The 16,689-nt window shown below is 35.7% G+C and overlaps 1 protein-coding gene across 1 annotated transcript in view; it reads left to right on the top strand.

The window, feature by feature from the left end:
• SCN2A (sodium voltage-gated channel alpha subunit 2) overlaps window positions 1-16,689 on the top strand; it is a 75,690-nt gene that overhangs the window by 37,127 nt on the left and 21,874 nt on the right. The window contains 7 exon segments of the mRNA XM_033064300.2: window positions 358-648; window positions 3,794-4,174; window positions 5,138-5,270; window positions 6,888-7,126; window positions 7,944-8,117; window positions 9,823-10,179; window positions 11,809-12,288. Of these exon segments, the coding sequence (XP_032920191.1) occupies window positions 358-648; window positions 3,794-4,174; window positions 5,138-5,270; window positions 6,888-7,126; window positions 7,944-8,117; window positions 9,823-10,179; window positions 11,809-12,288 (2,055 nt within the window).

Raw genomic sequence — 16,689 nt, 5'->3', positions numbered from 1 at the left:
TTCCTGTGAACAGGGATTTTGCCACTTGTTTGAGCCTTGATTCCTTATTTTTACATAGTACTTCAGATGAAAAATTCATTGCAACATATTGCTTCAATCTGAAACAGATGCTTTTTTAACTTGGTTTTTTGACAGCACAAATCCCTTGTGTTACTCTTGCTCCTGGTTTATGAAGCAGTGGCAAATTCTGGTTCACGTGGTATTTCACAAATTATACTTCTTATGATATGCTGGGTTTGGTGAAGTGGAAACATTGCTTTTATTTCAAAATAATAAGCTCTTTAAGAGTGACAATAAATTTGAAACAGTGAGTTTTTGTATAAATGCTGTAAATTGCACATGTGCTTGTATGTATAGGCGGCGGCAGCAGCTGCAGCAGCTGACTCAAGAGATTATAGTGGAGTAGGTGGAATAGGTGGATTCTCCGAAAGTTCTTCTGAGGCATCAAAACTGAGCTCAAAGAGTGCTAAAGAGAGAAGGAATAGAAGAAAGAAAAAAAAGCAAAAGGAACAGTCTGAAGGCGAGGAGAAGGATGGGGAAGAATTTCACAAATCTGAATCAGAGGACAGCATCAAAAAGAAAGGTTTCCGATTTTCCATTGAGGGGAATAGACTGACTTATGAAAAGAGATTCTCTTCCCCACACCAGGTACCATAGTATTATTACCTCTTAAACACCTTTTTTGTCTACTCATCATATAAAGAGAGCCCTGTACAGTAGTTTTGTTTATTCTTGCAAGATACCACAGATTCATCAATATCCTAAATCAAAGACTAACCAAGCAAAAACTTGCAGCCAAATATGAAACTGTAAGAATTTGAGAGAATTTGGTTTTACTCTGAATTCATGTGAAAAATAAAAATTACATATATTAATTAATATGAGCTGTATTTCAAGCTTCTTAATAAAAATGGACCTATCTCCCCATCAAGTTGGATGTATTCAGCATGATGAGTAGCTTCAAAACACGGTGCATACATACAAAATATATTGTTTCAAATGAGAAGAGTATTAAAATTTGGGATGCAAAAGCTCAATAGAAATTACATTAATGCTTATGTGAAATTTGAGAAATTAATTGATGTGAGACCATTAATTGTGTTATCTTAAAGAAGGTGGAAATGTGTGTGGCAATGTGTCTTTGCATGTAATCTCTTACATTGAAACACCAGTGACTCAGAGTGCCATCTACATCTCCCATCCAGATGTTTATTTAATTTGATAGCTTTTTAATGTTATCTCCTACAGTTTTCAAAGCTCCTCTTCATTTGCCCACTTCTCACTCTCCCCTTAGCACTGCAAATCCAGATCTCACATACATTCTCTCCTTTTTCTGCCCCTTTTTGTGCCTCAATATGCTTCTTCCTTTTATCTCCACCTTCTCAATTTCCCCTGATCTTTATGACTTACTTTCTCCCTATTTTTAGTCATTATTACTAAACTCATTCCTGCCTTTTTAATCTTCTTCTATTTCTGTCTCTGGAAAGCCTGTTTCATCCCTTAATAGATCATGAGTCTTCATACTCTCTTCATGTATTGTTTTCTCCAGCCTCCCATTCTCAAAGAAACTCAGACCTCTTCATCCAGTATTTTCTTACTAAGGACTGTCCTCCTTAGACCAGACTGTGGTGGGAATATAATGTTTCTGGCTTTCTGTTTTTGCCATTCCTTCCACTCACTTCCTAATGTATTTCCTTTATCAACAGTAATTCATCCTTTCCCCAAACCCACCTCCTTGGTCTGACACTGTTTTATGTTGTTAACTGTCTAACTAATCTCTGTGAGGCTTCATTGCTGAATTTAGTTCATGATTCATTCTGTTCTTTATACAAATTTTCACACATGTCAATTGACTTCAACTTCATGTTGAAGATCCATCTGATCCTCTAGGGGCATATTCTTGCCTATCTCTTCATTCAAACTGCAGCCTTATTCAACTGCTGCTCAATTCATCCATCTTGTAAGAAATTAAGCATTCCTCATACAACTTGTTCTTCTAACATTTTCATCTCCAAGTTCATTTACAGTTGTTTGACTATGACAATCTAGAAATCACCTCCCCTCTGGTTTTCCAACCCTAGTTCCTTTTCACTCTGGATTCTAACCACTAAACTGAAGTTCCACTCACCAGTTTTTAATACCATTTTCCTAGAGAAAATTCAGGCTTATATATAATCTTTGAATTTTTCCTTGGCATTTCATTTTCTTTCAATGTAAATGACCATTTTATTCCTCTTGAAATCTTACTCTTCCTAACATTCATGACTTTGTCTCCTCTCGATTCTCCTGGTTTAGTTGTGCTTTAGGAGATCCTTTTACCCCTTTGACAGTTTTCCAAGGGATTTCCACAAGGCCTTTTGCTAGATCCCTTTTCTCTCTCTTTTTATTCTTTTTTTTTTAAACGCTATTCTGAACCCACAACTGTGAATCATTTTTAACTTGGACCTCTTTACTGCTGTATTCATCAAGAATGTTGTTGCAAAGAGCACAAACCTATCCCATTGCTTTTCTTTAATCTGCTAGTAAACATATTTACCTAAAGATTTTTTTTTTAATATCATAAAACATACTGTACTCAAAGTTCCTCCCAACCCACCATGTCTACTTACAGTAAACAAGTCCCGGCTTCGACTGACCCAAAGCAGCATTCATAACCTCCTGTTAAGTTTTCAAACTAGTTTCTTTGAGCTCTTGCTGGTATGCTGCCCTTCATGCTTGGAAGAAGCTCCCATGAGTTTTCACAGAACACTTCATTGCTTTCCTCAAATCCCTCTTTAAAACTCTCTTTTACCATGCTGCCTACAGAAAGCTTGACAGGGAAGTGACTTCAGGTGAGCTAAGATGACTGTTTTTCATACTCATCAATTTTGCCTCTGTGTATCCCCTCTCTTTTTGTATCCATTTGTTGTGTAACATTTACATGATAAGTTTGCAGAATGCCTTTTTGTTCTGCATTTTGCAGTCCCTAGTACAGTGGGGCTCAGGCCTACAAAGATAAGTTGCAGAAGAGAAACAAAGACACTGCTTCATTATCATCTCTGCTGTTCATGGAAGTCTTGGGTGAAATCAGCTACTAATACTTATCAATCAAGTCAAGGCAATTACTGATACGAATTAAAATTAAGACTATGTATAATTAATTGTACGATTAGAGCATTATTTTTACTCTAATACTGGAGATCCTCCAATAGCAGAACATTTACTCCTATGAGTAAACTGATGAAGATTAGCAAACCTATTCATACAAAATTACAGGCAAATCATTGCATATTCAGGATAGCTAAGTCTTTAAAAAAGAAATAAGAAACCTATTATGGCCTACTTGACTAATATCTGAAAAGATATATATGTTTTTAAACTAGTCAGTATTTGGGAGCTACTTCTGTGTGCAGACTGAGTTACAGAAAATTTGCCTAAAATTTTATTTACTCAGCCTATCATACTAATGTCAGCCTGGGGTAAAGAGTGTCTAGATATACTTACTCCGTTTATGAACAGTTGTTAATAACATAGGCAGAATAGCAGAGGAAACAATTCTGTCAAGCAGTTTCTTTTCTCTAATTAAACTGATTGATTTCATATATCCAAAGCAGTAGAATAACTAGTCTTTGTCTGTCACTTATGTGCTCTTTGTTTACTACCCAAAAGGGAGTGTGTTAGAGGGGGGACTGTACCAGTTCATTTCTTTGTAGATGACCTTGCCCTTTAAGACATTGTGGGTTTTTCCTCTGTATGAAAATGTTGTATTTTAAAGGACTTTCATCTGATAATAATTGTTTTTATTTACCTGCAGTCTTTGCTGAGCATTCGTGGCTCCCTGTTTTCCCCGAGGCGCAACAGCAGAACAAGTCTTTTCAGCTTCAGAGGTCGAGCAAAAGATGTGGGATCAGAAAATGACTTTGCTGATGATGAGCACAGCACTTTTGAAGACAATGAGAGCAGAAGAGATTCTCTCTTTGTTCCTCATAGACATGGTGAACGGCGCAACAGTAACATTAGCCAGGCCAGTAGGTCATCCAGAACAGTACCTGCGCTTCCAGCAAATGGGAAGATGCACAGCACTGTGGATTGCAATGGAGTGGTTTCTTTAGTTGGTGGGCCGCCAGCTTTGACATCACCTACAGGACAGCTTCTGCCAGAGGTGATGATTGATAAAGCAGCCACTGCTAGCAATGTAAGAAAGTCTGCAATAGCTCAGGCATGATGTTCTCTCCCTGTATGATCAGTCACTGTTTCCACAAAATGTAGTCACATGGAAATGATGACCTTTCTGGCTAAGCTGTGAATGCTTATTCCAGCTACAAGCTAAAAGATAAACTGAAATTGTCCAGCTCTCATTAATTAAATACGTGAAAATGCATCCAAATTGACTGGGAATTAACAGAATAGCATAGTAAAGCATTGAATAAATTTAATTTGTGTAGTTTTACACCCGTTGATTCTTTATGCTTAGACTTAGATGGATGGTTCTGTAGTTGTATATCAGAAAGGATATCAAAATGGAAAAAAAAAATTGCATTTACTTAATGGAATATATCAGCTTTCTGCTGTCCATACGTGAAACTTTTGATGTTACCATGGTAGTACAACTTACAAGAGTTGAGATAGTGTTCATGCAATATAGCTAATTTTTCTATGAGTTTTTTAAATGTCAGAATTACAAAATATTTTTTCATTTGTTTGAAAAATGTGCTAGGAATTCTACAGTTATTCTAAATTAAGAGTTATCTTAAGAAAATGCAATGCACATATGCTTAGTTCCTTTACTGCTAGCTGTGTGGGCAGTGCATTTTCATGTTTAGAAAAAGATTTAATTGCCTAAATAGAAAGATATTTGCAGCAAAGCTCATTGACAAGTACTGTGGAACATCTTTTAGTCTGAAATCTGCTTTAATGTCTCAGCCCTACTTCAGCAAAATACTTTAAAACATATTCGTCAGGCACAAGAGCAACATACTGCAGCATTTGACTGTTTGTTCTATACAGAGTTAGGTATACCTTAGTCTGTTGTGAAGCCTCAATATAGCAGGAGCATGGTGTGGGACAGCAGTGCTTTAAACCTGTAGAGCTCTACAGAAACTTACAGTGTTATTAAATGTACAATCAATTAGCTATTTCATCAGTGTTTTATTTTCAGGGCACTACTACAGAAACTGACTTAAGAAAGAGACATTCCAGTTCTTACCATGTTCCTATGGACTACCTAACTGACCCTAGTGCAAGGCAAAGAGCAATGAGTATAGCCAGTATGCTTACAAACACAATGGAAGGTATGTAACACAGATTATTTTTGTACGACAGTAGCCTTAATAGCCTTAAAAGTGCTACTAAATGTGTGATGCATTAAGTAGTAAGATGTTTTAAGGCAGCTAATTCAGCCTAGAGGGTACAGGTAAGAAGAGATTTCTATATATAGTTAGGGGTGGGATGTTTTTGTGGTTTGTTGTTTTAATTTGGGTCTGATAAATTTGGAAAAAGAGTTAAGCTTGCAACTTACTGACAGGTTTGAGGTAGAGGTAGCAAATTTCCCATTTAAATGCAAGCAAAACCAATTACTCCATGTATTCTTTCTCTAGTGAAGTTATGTTTTGGGGTAAGCTCTTCTTAGTTTACTGAAATGGCTGTGCTTGTTGAGTAGAACAATCACCTTCTGCCAATTCAGTAGACTTGCTGTTTCACAAAGGAGGGATCATGTTCTTCTTTCTGTAAGGCTAAATACAATTACTTTGAATCATGGAATTAAGCAACCATTTGCAAGAAAGGGTGAAACATTATGTTGAGTTAAATGACTATGCCCAAAATAGAAAACTGGAAGGTAATAATGAGCAGTTGTCCAAATGGGGACCATAATGCTGTCTAAATACTTGTCTGACTTCCAGCTTGCTCTAAATGCTTATCTTTCATGAGGAATTTTTAAAATATTTTATTGTAAGGGACCTTAAATTTCATCTAGGTCCAACCCCCCTGCCATGGATGGGAACACCTTTCACTGGAGCGCATTGTTCAAAGCCCCATCCAACCTGACCTTGAACATGTCCAGGGATAGTAGGGCATCTACAGCTTCCCTGGGCAACCTGTGCCGGGGCCTCACCACTCTGACAATGAAGAATTTTTGCCTACTACCTAATCTAAACCAACCATTTTTCTATTTAAAATTGTAAACCCTCATCCTATCACTGTACTCCTACTAGATAAAGGCTCCTTCTCCATGTTTCCTGCAGGATCCTTATAAGGCTGCAATAAGGTCTCCTTGGAGCCTTCTCTTGTCTAGATATAAACAATCCCAGGTCTCTCCGCCTCTCTTCATAGGCCATGTGCTCTGGCCCCTGAATATTTTTGTGGCTTCCTCTGAACCTGCTCTTGTGCTGGGAGCCCCAGAGCTGAACACAGCACTCCAGCTGGAGAACTCCTTCCCTCAACCTGCTAGCCATGCTGCTTTTGATGCTGCCCAGGATATTGGCTCTCTGGGCTATGACTGACATTGTTGGCTCACATTCAATTTTTCAGCCACCAATAAGCCCATGTCTTTGTCTGCTGGGCTGCTTTCAATCCCCTCAATCACCCAGCCTTATGACAGGTTTCTAAGAAAAATTAATTTTTTGCAATCTATATAGCATTAGCTTGTGAATGGTTCTTTTATCTACTGAATCTTTAGTATAGTTGTTTTTGCGATTTTTTGGTGTGTTTTTTGGTGGGTTTTTAAAAAATTGTTTTTAATAGATTATTTTAAATTGTAATTTCTTTTAACGGAAAGCAGTCTTAGTTCCAAAATATCAACAGTTTATCAACAGTTCCTTGGAAAACAACTTTTAGGCTTCAAGGAAATATCCAGGCAATTCTGGAATAGAGAAATATGTTTAAAATGTTATTTTCATTTTTCTCTCTAGAACTGGAAGAATCCAGACAGAAATGTCCACCATGCTGGTATAAATTTGCTAACACTTGCTTGATTTGGGACTGCTGTACTCCCTGGCTGAAAGTCAAACATATTGTAAATTTGATTGTGATGGACCCATTTGTTGATCTGGCCATTACCATCTGCATTGTCCTAAACACCCTGTTCATGGCCATGGAGCACTACCCAATGACAGAGCAGTTTAGTGGTGTGCTTTCAGTAGGAAACCTTGTAAGTCTTTCGTGATGTACCATGTATGTAAAATGCATTTTTCTTTAACTCTTTTGTGACTTATGCACATTCATGTAATAGAAAAGTTGACTATTTAGAGGTTTGGGATTGTTGAACTGAAATTTAAGTTGTTGACATTTGTAAATTTTACCATTCTTACTTTTCAGAGTAGAGATCTACTGAGTCAATATGCATTTGGATTTTAAAAATCATCTTCTGTCACTGAAGCTCATTAAAGGAACTTTTTTTCTTGATGGACAGTTACAAATCATAAGAATTTAATTTCCATTCCCCCACTTGTTCTGGTCCTCACTAGCACCTCCTAAGAGCTGGGTGTTCAAGGAATTTTAGAGGGAAAGACCCAGTAAGCATATATAAGAAAATGATGAAATGGAGCAATGGTGTCTTCCACAGATCATTCTGAAGAAGAACAGTTCTGCTCAACTTTCTGTATAATTTTTTTCTTAATAAAATAAGTTTATGATAGGAACAATTATCTTTATCCCTAGAATTAAAAAGGTGGTCTAAGGGCAAAGATGAGCTCTAAGGATATAAAAATGAGCATTAAAATCTGGTTATGTTCTGTATTGGCATACATACATATTAGCAGGCTAGATAACAACCGTGTTTTCCCATTTTGGAGCCCAGACATTGTAATGCATATGTAAACTTCAAATATAAATTTTATTCCTAATCCCAGTGTATGGAAATATAGAGAAGGTATTCAGATTTATAATTAATTTCTTGCTGAAAATTAGTTTTGCTTTTTAAATATTTTCTTCCTAAACTGGAGTAAGGAACTGTATTTCCCCTGCAGGTGTTTACTGGAATTTTCACAGCAGAAATGTTTCTCAAGATAATCGCTATGGATCCTTATTATTATTTCCAAGAGGGCTGGAATATTTTTGATGGTTTTATTGTGAGCCTTAGTTTAATGGAACTTGGCCTTGCGAATGTAGAAGGATTATCTGTCCTTCGATCATTCCGATTGGTAAGTATACTATTTAAAATGTGTTTCTATATTACATTTTTGTATTTGTGCGTATGTATTTTGTGCATTTTTCATTTGCAAATTAAATATTTGGCTGAGACAGAAGATCTTTTCAGAACTTACAAAATGCTAAATTGCATACTCGCTAGATGGCAATGTATATATTATGTCAAGTTTGTTTTGTGTATTATCTTAGTAATGTCTATTTCTCCTTCAAGATATTGTCAACATCAATTCTATTCTTGCTGAAAGTATGCTTAAAGGATTAACTTTTATAATAGAAGTATTTCATAGAGTCTTCTCCCTAGATGAGGGAGTAAAAAAAAAGCTAGAGCCACAGGGCCCTCACTACCTGTGACTGAAGATTAGTAAATTGCTTGGTAAATAACGGCTTAATTAATAAAAGTTTCTTGACAGTTTTAGCTTATATACTTCCATTACCAATTGCCATTATCAGTTAGTTTTAAAAGGGATTAGTGTTAAGATTTTTCATTGTCCAGGGACTTTTCATCCCTACCAGCCTTCTCCGTACTATCCTCTGCAAGGGTCTATCTGCTGTCTAACAGTTCTGTTCAGAAGTCACTACAGTGTCTCTATCTCTTATTAGATACCTCTTTTATGAACAGGAACTTGGTCTTGCTGCAGACTAGGCTAGCATGCGATCAATGTTCAAATCCTCTTTTGTAAAGACCACGCGGTGAGAGGCATGAAGCTAGAGTTCCTGGTCATCAAGCTCAAATTCTGCCTTAAATAAAAAAGAGATGTTTAACTTAAAATGAAAGTTAAATACATTCCCTATTAAAAAAAAAAAAAAGGGCTTTTAAATATGTGTTTTCTGGTTCTCTGCATAGCATTATATGGTACTTTGCCTAAAGTCTAAAATCTCTCTGGATTGACTTCTCTCTCAGTAGTTGATTCTGGTTTTAACTTGATATTTATGTGTTTTCTTTATAAAACATAAAATCATCACATGAAACAATATTTGGTTTTATCTTCTTTATAGTATTCTCCTCTTTCAATTGTCTGAACAATTGCTGTATCTTTCCAATATTTTCATTTTTGTCTGTTTCAAGCTGTACTTTATACAATACTTCCCTTTTTTTGTCTCAATGTTGTGTGACAAACTTTGTAAGACAAATTACATTTCTTTTAAATGGCAGAAAATATATTGTTAAAGGTACTTGCAAGTCGCTTGTATGTCTATCCTTAACAACTCTAGCTTGTTTCTCTTTATAGGAAAACCATTTCCTCCATCTCATTGCCTGTTAAGATGAAAGAACCTGGAAGTGACTATACACTTATGGTCCTGTTAAACTGATCACATTCCATATAATTTTAGTAATATTTTCTCAGAGTTTACAGAAGAAAGACTGTTTTGTCCAACTTCTTTAACAAGTACAACTTTTAAATACCTAAAGTCACCAAAAGAGTCAAAGTCTGAACTGGAGTCTTTGTGATAGTTTCAATGTAATTGAAATGAGAATAGAGATATTATTTTTGATTTCTTATCACTTGAATCAGGACTTAACACTGCTGATGTGTAGTATTGTACAAAGAACTAGAAACAGAAATTTTGTAACTAAAACTTCTAAAAGATTACAAGTGACATGATGAAGACACAAGGTAACTGAAATATTAAATGTATAGCAGTAATTTCATTACAATTAGATAACAAAGAACCATATACCATTCTTCTGTCTTGCAGCTTCGAGTTTTCAAATTGGCAAAATCTTGGCCAACCCTCAATATGCTGATTAAGATTATTGGCAACTCAGTGGGGGCTCTGGGGAATCTGACCCTGGTGCTGGCCATCATTGTGTTCATTTTTGCTGTGGTTGGGATGCAGCTGTTTGGGAAAAGCTACAAGGAATGTGTCTGCAAGATCTCCAGTGATTGTGAACTTCCTCGCTGGCACATGCATGACTTTTTCCACTCCTTCCTGATTGTATTCCGAGTGCTGTGTGGAGAATGGATAGAAACAATGTGGGACTGCATGGAGGTTGCAGGCCAAACCATGTGCCTTACAGTCTTCATGATGGTCATGGTGATTGGAAACCTAGTGGTATGTCATCTGTGGGGATTTTTTAAAACACTTAAACATATCTCCTGTTTTTCACAATTTAGAAATCTGAAATGAAGATTAGCCAAGGACTTTAGGAAATCATGTAGTTCACTTTCTCTTTCTGTACACCACGTTCAAATATACCTTGATTATCTGTGAAAAATATCTACTTTTTCTTTTAAATCTCAGTAAGTTTGTAACCTTTTTAGTAAGATCAGTACTGACGTATGCTTACAGCTAGGAGTGTTTAGAGTGTTTTTTAAAAACTATCTAATTTAAATCACCTTTTACAGCCAAGTAAATTGTCTCAATATTGATGGAAAACTGTTGGTCTTTATGACAACATTTATAATACTTAAAAGCTTACTGTTTCCACTTTTAGTCATTTCTCTGTGAAACAAAACAAACCTAACTTCAATTTTTTTCTCATAAATGATGATTTGTAAATGGTTTATCCCTTTTGCTACTGGCCTCTGAATCCCTCCCAAGCAATGTTTTAAATAAAGACACAAGTACTGAATAATGTGGAATAATCATACTTTCATTTCTTACACTCAGCATTCCTTGTAGTACATCCCCAAAAGACACATTAAATTTCTGTACCAGCATTGCTTTCCTAATGAAGCCTCTATGCCCCTTTCTTCAGTGCTTCCACCTTGCCAGTTTTCCCACCTTCTGTATATATACTTTTTATTTTTCTTAACGATCCTTAACACAACGGTACTTCAGAATTAAACACCATATTGATTTTGGTGTTTTCCACCAAATTTCTCCAATTTTCCATAAACCATGGCTATGTTTAATTGTAGTTCTTTCTCCTTGAGTGCTGGCATCCTTTCTCTTTTTGGTATGATCCACAAATTTTATAAATATACTTATCCACAGTCATCACTACCAAGTCTCACAGACTAATGTGAGTCCTGTGGCATATCTTATAAAATATTTTGCAAGTTTGAATGGGAAGAACTGACAAATATAATTTAACTGATTTTTAATTAAATTACTTTCAATCAGTTTTGCACGTGGTATGTCATAATTTCATGCAATCCAATTTTCTCTTTTATGTTTGTAAAATGTCATGCAAGAAAGTCTGAAATAGCTTCTTGAAATTGTGGTGTATCACATCTGTGGACTCTCTCTCTTAGCTAGTGTTCCTTCCCAGAAGCAAGAGAGCATCATATATACTTGCCAAATACAAACTTTTACTATATTCTGAATTAGAGGTACTAGAACTAAGGTCTGTTGAACTGTGAAAGACTGATATTTGCCTACATTTCTCTGGTTTATGAGCACTACAGTGGATGCAGCTTGCATAAATCACTGCATTATGTTGTACTCTGCCTCGTTATGTCATTCTCCATTTTGAGGAGCAGATCTGCACTACTGCAGATTGTGGAGGAGACAGTCAAGGAGCAGTTCAGATTTTCACCTGTATTAGTGAAGTTAAACCAGCTAAAAGTACTTTTTGGCAAGATAATAAAATGTTGGGGACAGGGATTATGAACTGAAAGAGCAGCAGGAAGGTGCATAGAAACGAAGTGTTACACGTGAAATGAAAATTGAAAACTCATAATGGTACTGTTTTTATGATTTAAAAATAAGAGTAATTTTTTCCTTATTTTCTTTTAGGTACTCAACCTATTTCTAGCCTTGCTGCTGAGCTCATTTAGTTCAGACAACCTTGCTGCTACAGATGACGACAATGAAATGAACAATCTCCAGATTGCTGTGGCAAGGATTCAGAAAGGCATAGATTATGTGAAGAGAAAAATGCGTGAATTCATCCAAAAAGCCTTTGTTAGAAAACAGAAAGTTTTAGATGAAATCAAACCTCTTGAAGACCTAAACAATAAAAAAGACAGCTGTATTTCTAACCATACAATAGTAGATATAGGTAAAAACCTTGCTTATCTAAAAGACGGGAATGGAACTACCAGTGGCATAGGCAGCAGCGTGGAAAAGTATGTTGTTGATGAAAGTGATTACATGTCATTCATAAACAACCCAAGTCTCACCGTGACAGTGCCCATTGCTGTTGGAGAATCAGATTTTGAAAATTTAAACACAGAGGAGTTCAGCAGTGAATCAGACCTGGAAGAAAGCAAAGAGGTAAGCCTATTTCTAAGTTTTAAATACTCTGATGCTTTTCTTTTTTTTTTTTTTTTTGCTGAGGTTACTAGCGTTGAATTAAAATATTTCTTTAATTCCTTTACAATAGCAAATACAAACTTGTAATGTTATTTAAGGTAAATTGATGTAAGGATTGATTGATATGAGCTTTGAAAGGTGGTGATACAATATTGCATTTACAGTAATAAGACGTAAGAAAATTTTTAAAAATTAATATTTTTTTCTATCTTATTTCGGTAAATCCTTAACAAGCAAATGAACTGATGTAATAGTCCTGGATACCAGAAGTCATACAAATTATGTATGGCTAGTGCAAATTTCTCCATGCGTATTTCATTAGAGCAGTTTATTTTTTAATCTGCTTTTTTAACAGTTCAGTCTGATGTTTTTAACCCTTTTTATACAGCGAAAATGCATCCATATACATCATAGATAGGTACATTTGAATACCGGACTAGCATCACTAAACAATGTCATATAAATCCCTAATAACACATCTGATGGTAGCAGAACGACTCAAGTGAAGTCATAGCCTTATGGTAAAAAAGTTACAAAGCTTAATATCCCAGTATAAGATCCTTTCATTTGACTACTCATTGTTATTTTCAAAGCTTTAAGACACTTGAGTCTGTTGCCTACTGTGACTAATATAATGTGCCTCTTTCTGGCACAATGTGGTGCCAAGTGGATAAATCCAAGCTAGCACTGGGAGTTATAGTGGATGCCAAGGCATTATTATTGTGTGTGTATTATTAACCCACTGCTTTGTCCTGCACAACTGAAAGTGGTGGAGGCACATCAGCTCAAGTGGAGTAAGTCTGCAATGCTCAGTACTGATGCTAGTTCGTTCAGCATTAGCATGGGTATTTTTGAACAGTATTGCATGCTGTGGGGTAGACATAAACTAACATAAAGGCTTTCGTTAGTGATTTTCTCTTGCTTGAATCTGAGGGTATAAATATGGGCAAGAGTCGAGTAATTTTCCAGCTGAGATCCTTTTTTTTACCAACTGCATTACACATTTAGTCATATTTACTTGTTTCTTATCACAAATGTCTTTATTATTATTATAATTTTTTTTTCAGATTGATTGTATTAATATTTATTTTACTCTTCAAAACCAGTACTTGGGTGTAGAACAAGTTGTAGTTTAACCTTCAGTTATTCTGTTCTTCACTGCACAAAAGCACTATGGCAGTAGGAGAAGTGGAGGATGAGCTTTATACAAACCTCTGTGCTGGTGGTTTGCAGGGTTGAGTATGACAATGTGACTGCTGACTTTTTTCATTAGCTAAATCTTTCTTTTCTTCCCATGGGTTATTCTACAAGATGACAAAAACACTGACTTCCTATAGGAAAACTTTTAAAGTGTATTATCCCACATTTGAGGCATGAACTCCTGTCATTATGCTTCCACTAATGAAACAAAGGCTTTCTACTCCACCTACCATAATTAAAAGAAAACAGTGTATTCATTGCATTCTTGGAGGCGTTTAATGCTGTTATGCTTCAGGAAGCGCAAACTGATCAGGTGATAAGACAACGAAATAGACATTAAGTCAGAGTGTGCTAGTGCCGAGCAGTTTTGGCTGGCCAAGTCTGAGACTCTGCTGAGCCTATTTGGGGCCAAAACTTCTTACTAATGCAGATGCCGAAGGTGAAAAATTGAAGGGAATGTTTATCATTTCAAGAGAGACACAGAAGTAAGCGAAGATTGTGAGCATATTTCTTATAAAAGGGCCTAAATTTCAAGTAGATTTGAGTCATAGAAGCGTGACACAAAAGCATTAAAATCTTACTCCTAGTTCCTGCTCTTCACTAGATATTCTTAACCACCATGCTTTTTTGATATAGTGGAGTGTTGGCTTATTAGTCAGATGACCAGGACTCTTGTAATGAAAATGATCCATTGGGAAAGAAGGCATTTTTAAAATTAAAAAATTGACTACAAATGACTTTTTTACAAGGCTTCCTCTTTTGTGCTGTGCTATAATGTGCCTTGCATTTCTGGCCTCTCATATTTTCCTATTTATATGACACTACTGTTGCCAAGTTGATCTGCCAGTCTCTTCATTGCTTACACCACAAATGAATAAATCTAAGTCAGGAGCTGCTGTCAAATTGTGTTCAATTATTATATGTTCAGATGGAAGGCAGCTGAGGCATCCAGATGCTGTGAGGACACTGCACAAGATAGCCAGATGCTGATGAGTGTATGTCTGTGTGCTTCTGCTTGCTTCTGTGTCTACAACCAAGTACATGTATTCACTGTTGTATGGGGCAATAAGCTGAATTCCAACAAAATTATTATTATTTATTAGCAAGTTTTAATTAAGCATGTTAATGTTTGGTGGATTCTTTATTATAGCACATGTATCTCCCAGTAGTTTCATAGAAATGTTAACTAGATTATGCCTTTGTAGAAACAATACATATAATGTTGTACATGCTTAGTAGGTGTGAATTAACAAGGAATTTTCTAGAAAGTTACTGAAACCTAAAATCAATTTAATTATAAAAACACTGTGTCCATAAGAATGCCAGTTGATGAATACAGTATAATAAGGAAATTAGAGAACAAATACTAAATAAAACTTTATCATGGAAATAGGCCTTTAATAATTGTGGGACCACTGTGCTGAGTCCATTGTCCTATAAATAAAGATCTGTGGATCTGAGCTGCAGTACTGCTATCTAGTGTAGAAACTGCAAATATATTTTTTTCCATTTTAGGTTCTTAAGTACTATGAGGATGGTTTATATGGAAAAATTTGTAGTACATGTATGACTGTATAATAATTAGTCAAAATAATCATAATAGCGGGTAATAATTAATTTATGTTAAATGTAACTTATAGGCCAATAATAACACCAAGATATACCAATGACAAAATATTTTTTAATGCTTTGAAAAAATGGGATCTCCTAATGCTTTTGCAGACACATTAATAATGTGTATTTTACTTTAAGCAATATTCAGTGCAAAAAACCAGAGGTGCTGTGTCCTGAACTTCATTTCCTACCGTTCTTACTTCTCACAGGAGTAGAACCAAGCTGGATCAGTCAAGCGGGCAGCTCTGGTGCCTTTTAGCGAGGCAGAGCATCGTGTCACCAGTTTTACACAGGTTACCTAAGCAAGTTATACATCTCTCTATATCCTATTTAATCACCTTTTAGTAGATATTGACTGGCCTGCATGCTCTTCAGCTATGATCCTGTCCCATTCATTGCAATAAGTACCAACATGCACAGCTGCTCCCTGCTGAGCCACAGGACTCGCATCACAGCATGGTCAGGCAAGAGTGGCAGCCCCAAGGTTTCTGTGGTTCCAATACTCTCCATAATATTTTAATGGTATTTTGCAGTGCATGCTATGTACCCTTCCCAATCTTGGTGATACAGAATTCAGGATTCTGTTTTTGAAAGGTTTTCTTTGGTTTTGAGGGAAGGCAGAATATGTAACACATATGCCACGTTTCTCACCAGAAGCTTATATTTATATTTAAGTCCATCTGTAAATTGTGTTGGTAATGAAAAACTGCTAGCTGTTTTAGAGAACTTTCGTAGTATTGTATTTTAACTTATAATGGAGGTAACCTGCAAACCCATCATAGTCATGTTTTTGTTTTTCACATTTTTTTAAGAAGTGCTTTTCTTTAGTACTTGTATAAGTATTTAGTTCTTTTGGAGATCACTATGCAGTACTGGAGCACCATTAAGCATGAAATTAATTCAATTTCTGCAGTCAAAGCATGTGACCATGATTTGGTTGAAAGACTTCATACAAAGCTGTTATTTGGCTGGTTAAACATTCAGAGATCAGTTCTGCTCTTACTTACGCTCACACTTAGGTGTAGAGGTGCAAAGAGAACACCGATTGCAAGATGTGGCCCAATTCAATCTCCCATAGCTCTTTAATTTATAGTCAAAAAATTATTACTACCCCAAACTTCTAAAATTGTCTACTTTGAGAAACTTAGTTATTCTGATCTCATCAGGAATAAATAAAGTTCAGCATTCAGGTAAATAAGCTACTGAGTCTGGATAAAAATGTCTGGAAGTTCCCCAGCTTCAGTGTGATTTACATCTCACCTATTAAACAATGCCATAATATTTATAACACTACAGTTGCTGCTGGTGAATTAGTGGAATTAAAATATACTTGCTCCAGAGATTTTCCTCTTAAATTTTATAAAGAATAATTATTCTGATAAGATATATTTTGACTTTAAAATATTCATTATTTAAAATCCTTTTATACTCTGAAGAATTTAGGCTTTGTATTGTGAATGGGTAACATTGTTTTGGTATATTGTGATTCACTGTGGATGATATTAAGTTGTTCATGTTGGAGTTAACTGATGTTTGCTTAATTAATAT

Source organism: Catharus ustulatus, chromosome 7 (genome assembly GCF_009819885.2).
Source record: "Catharus ustulatus isolate bCatUst1 chromosome 7, bCatUst1.pri.v2, whole genome shotgun sequence".
Taxonomy (NCBI): domain Eukaryota; kingdom Metazoa; phylum Chordata; class Aves; order Passeriformes; family Turdidae; genus Catharus; species Catharus ustulatus.
Note: the sequence above shows the minus strand (reverse complement) of the source record. Positions and strands in the feature narration are given on the sequence as shown.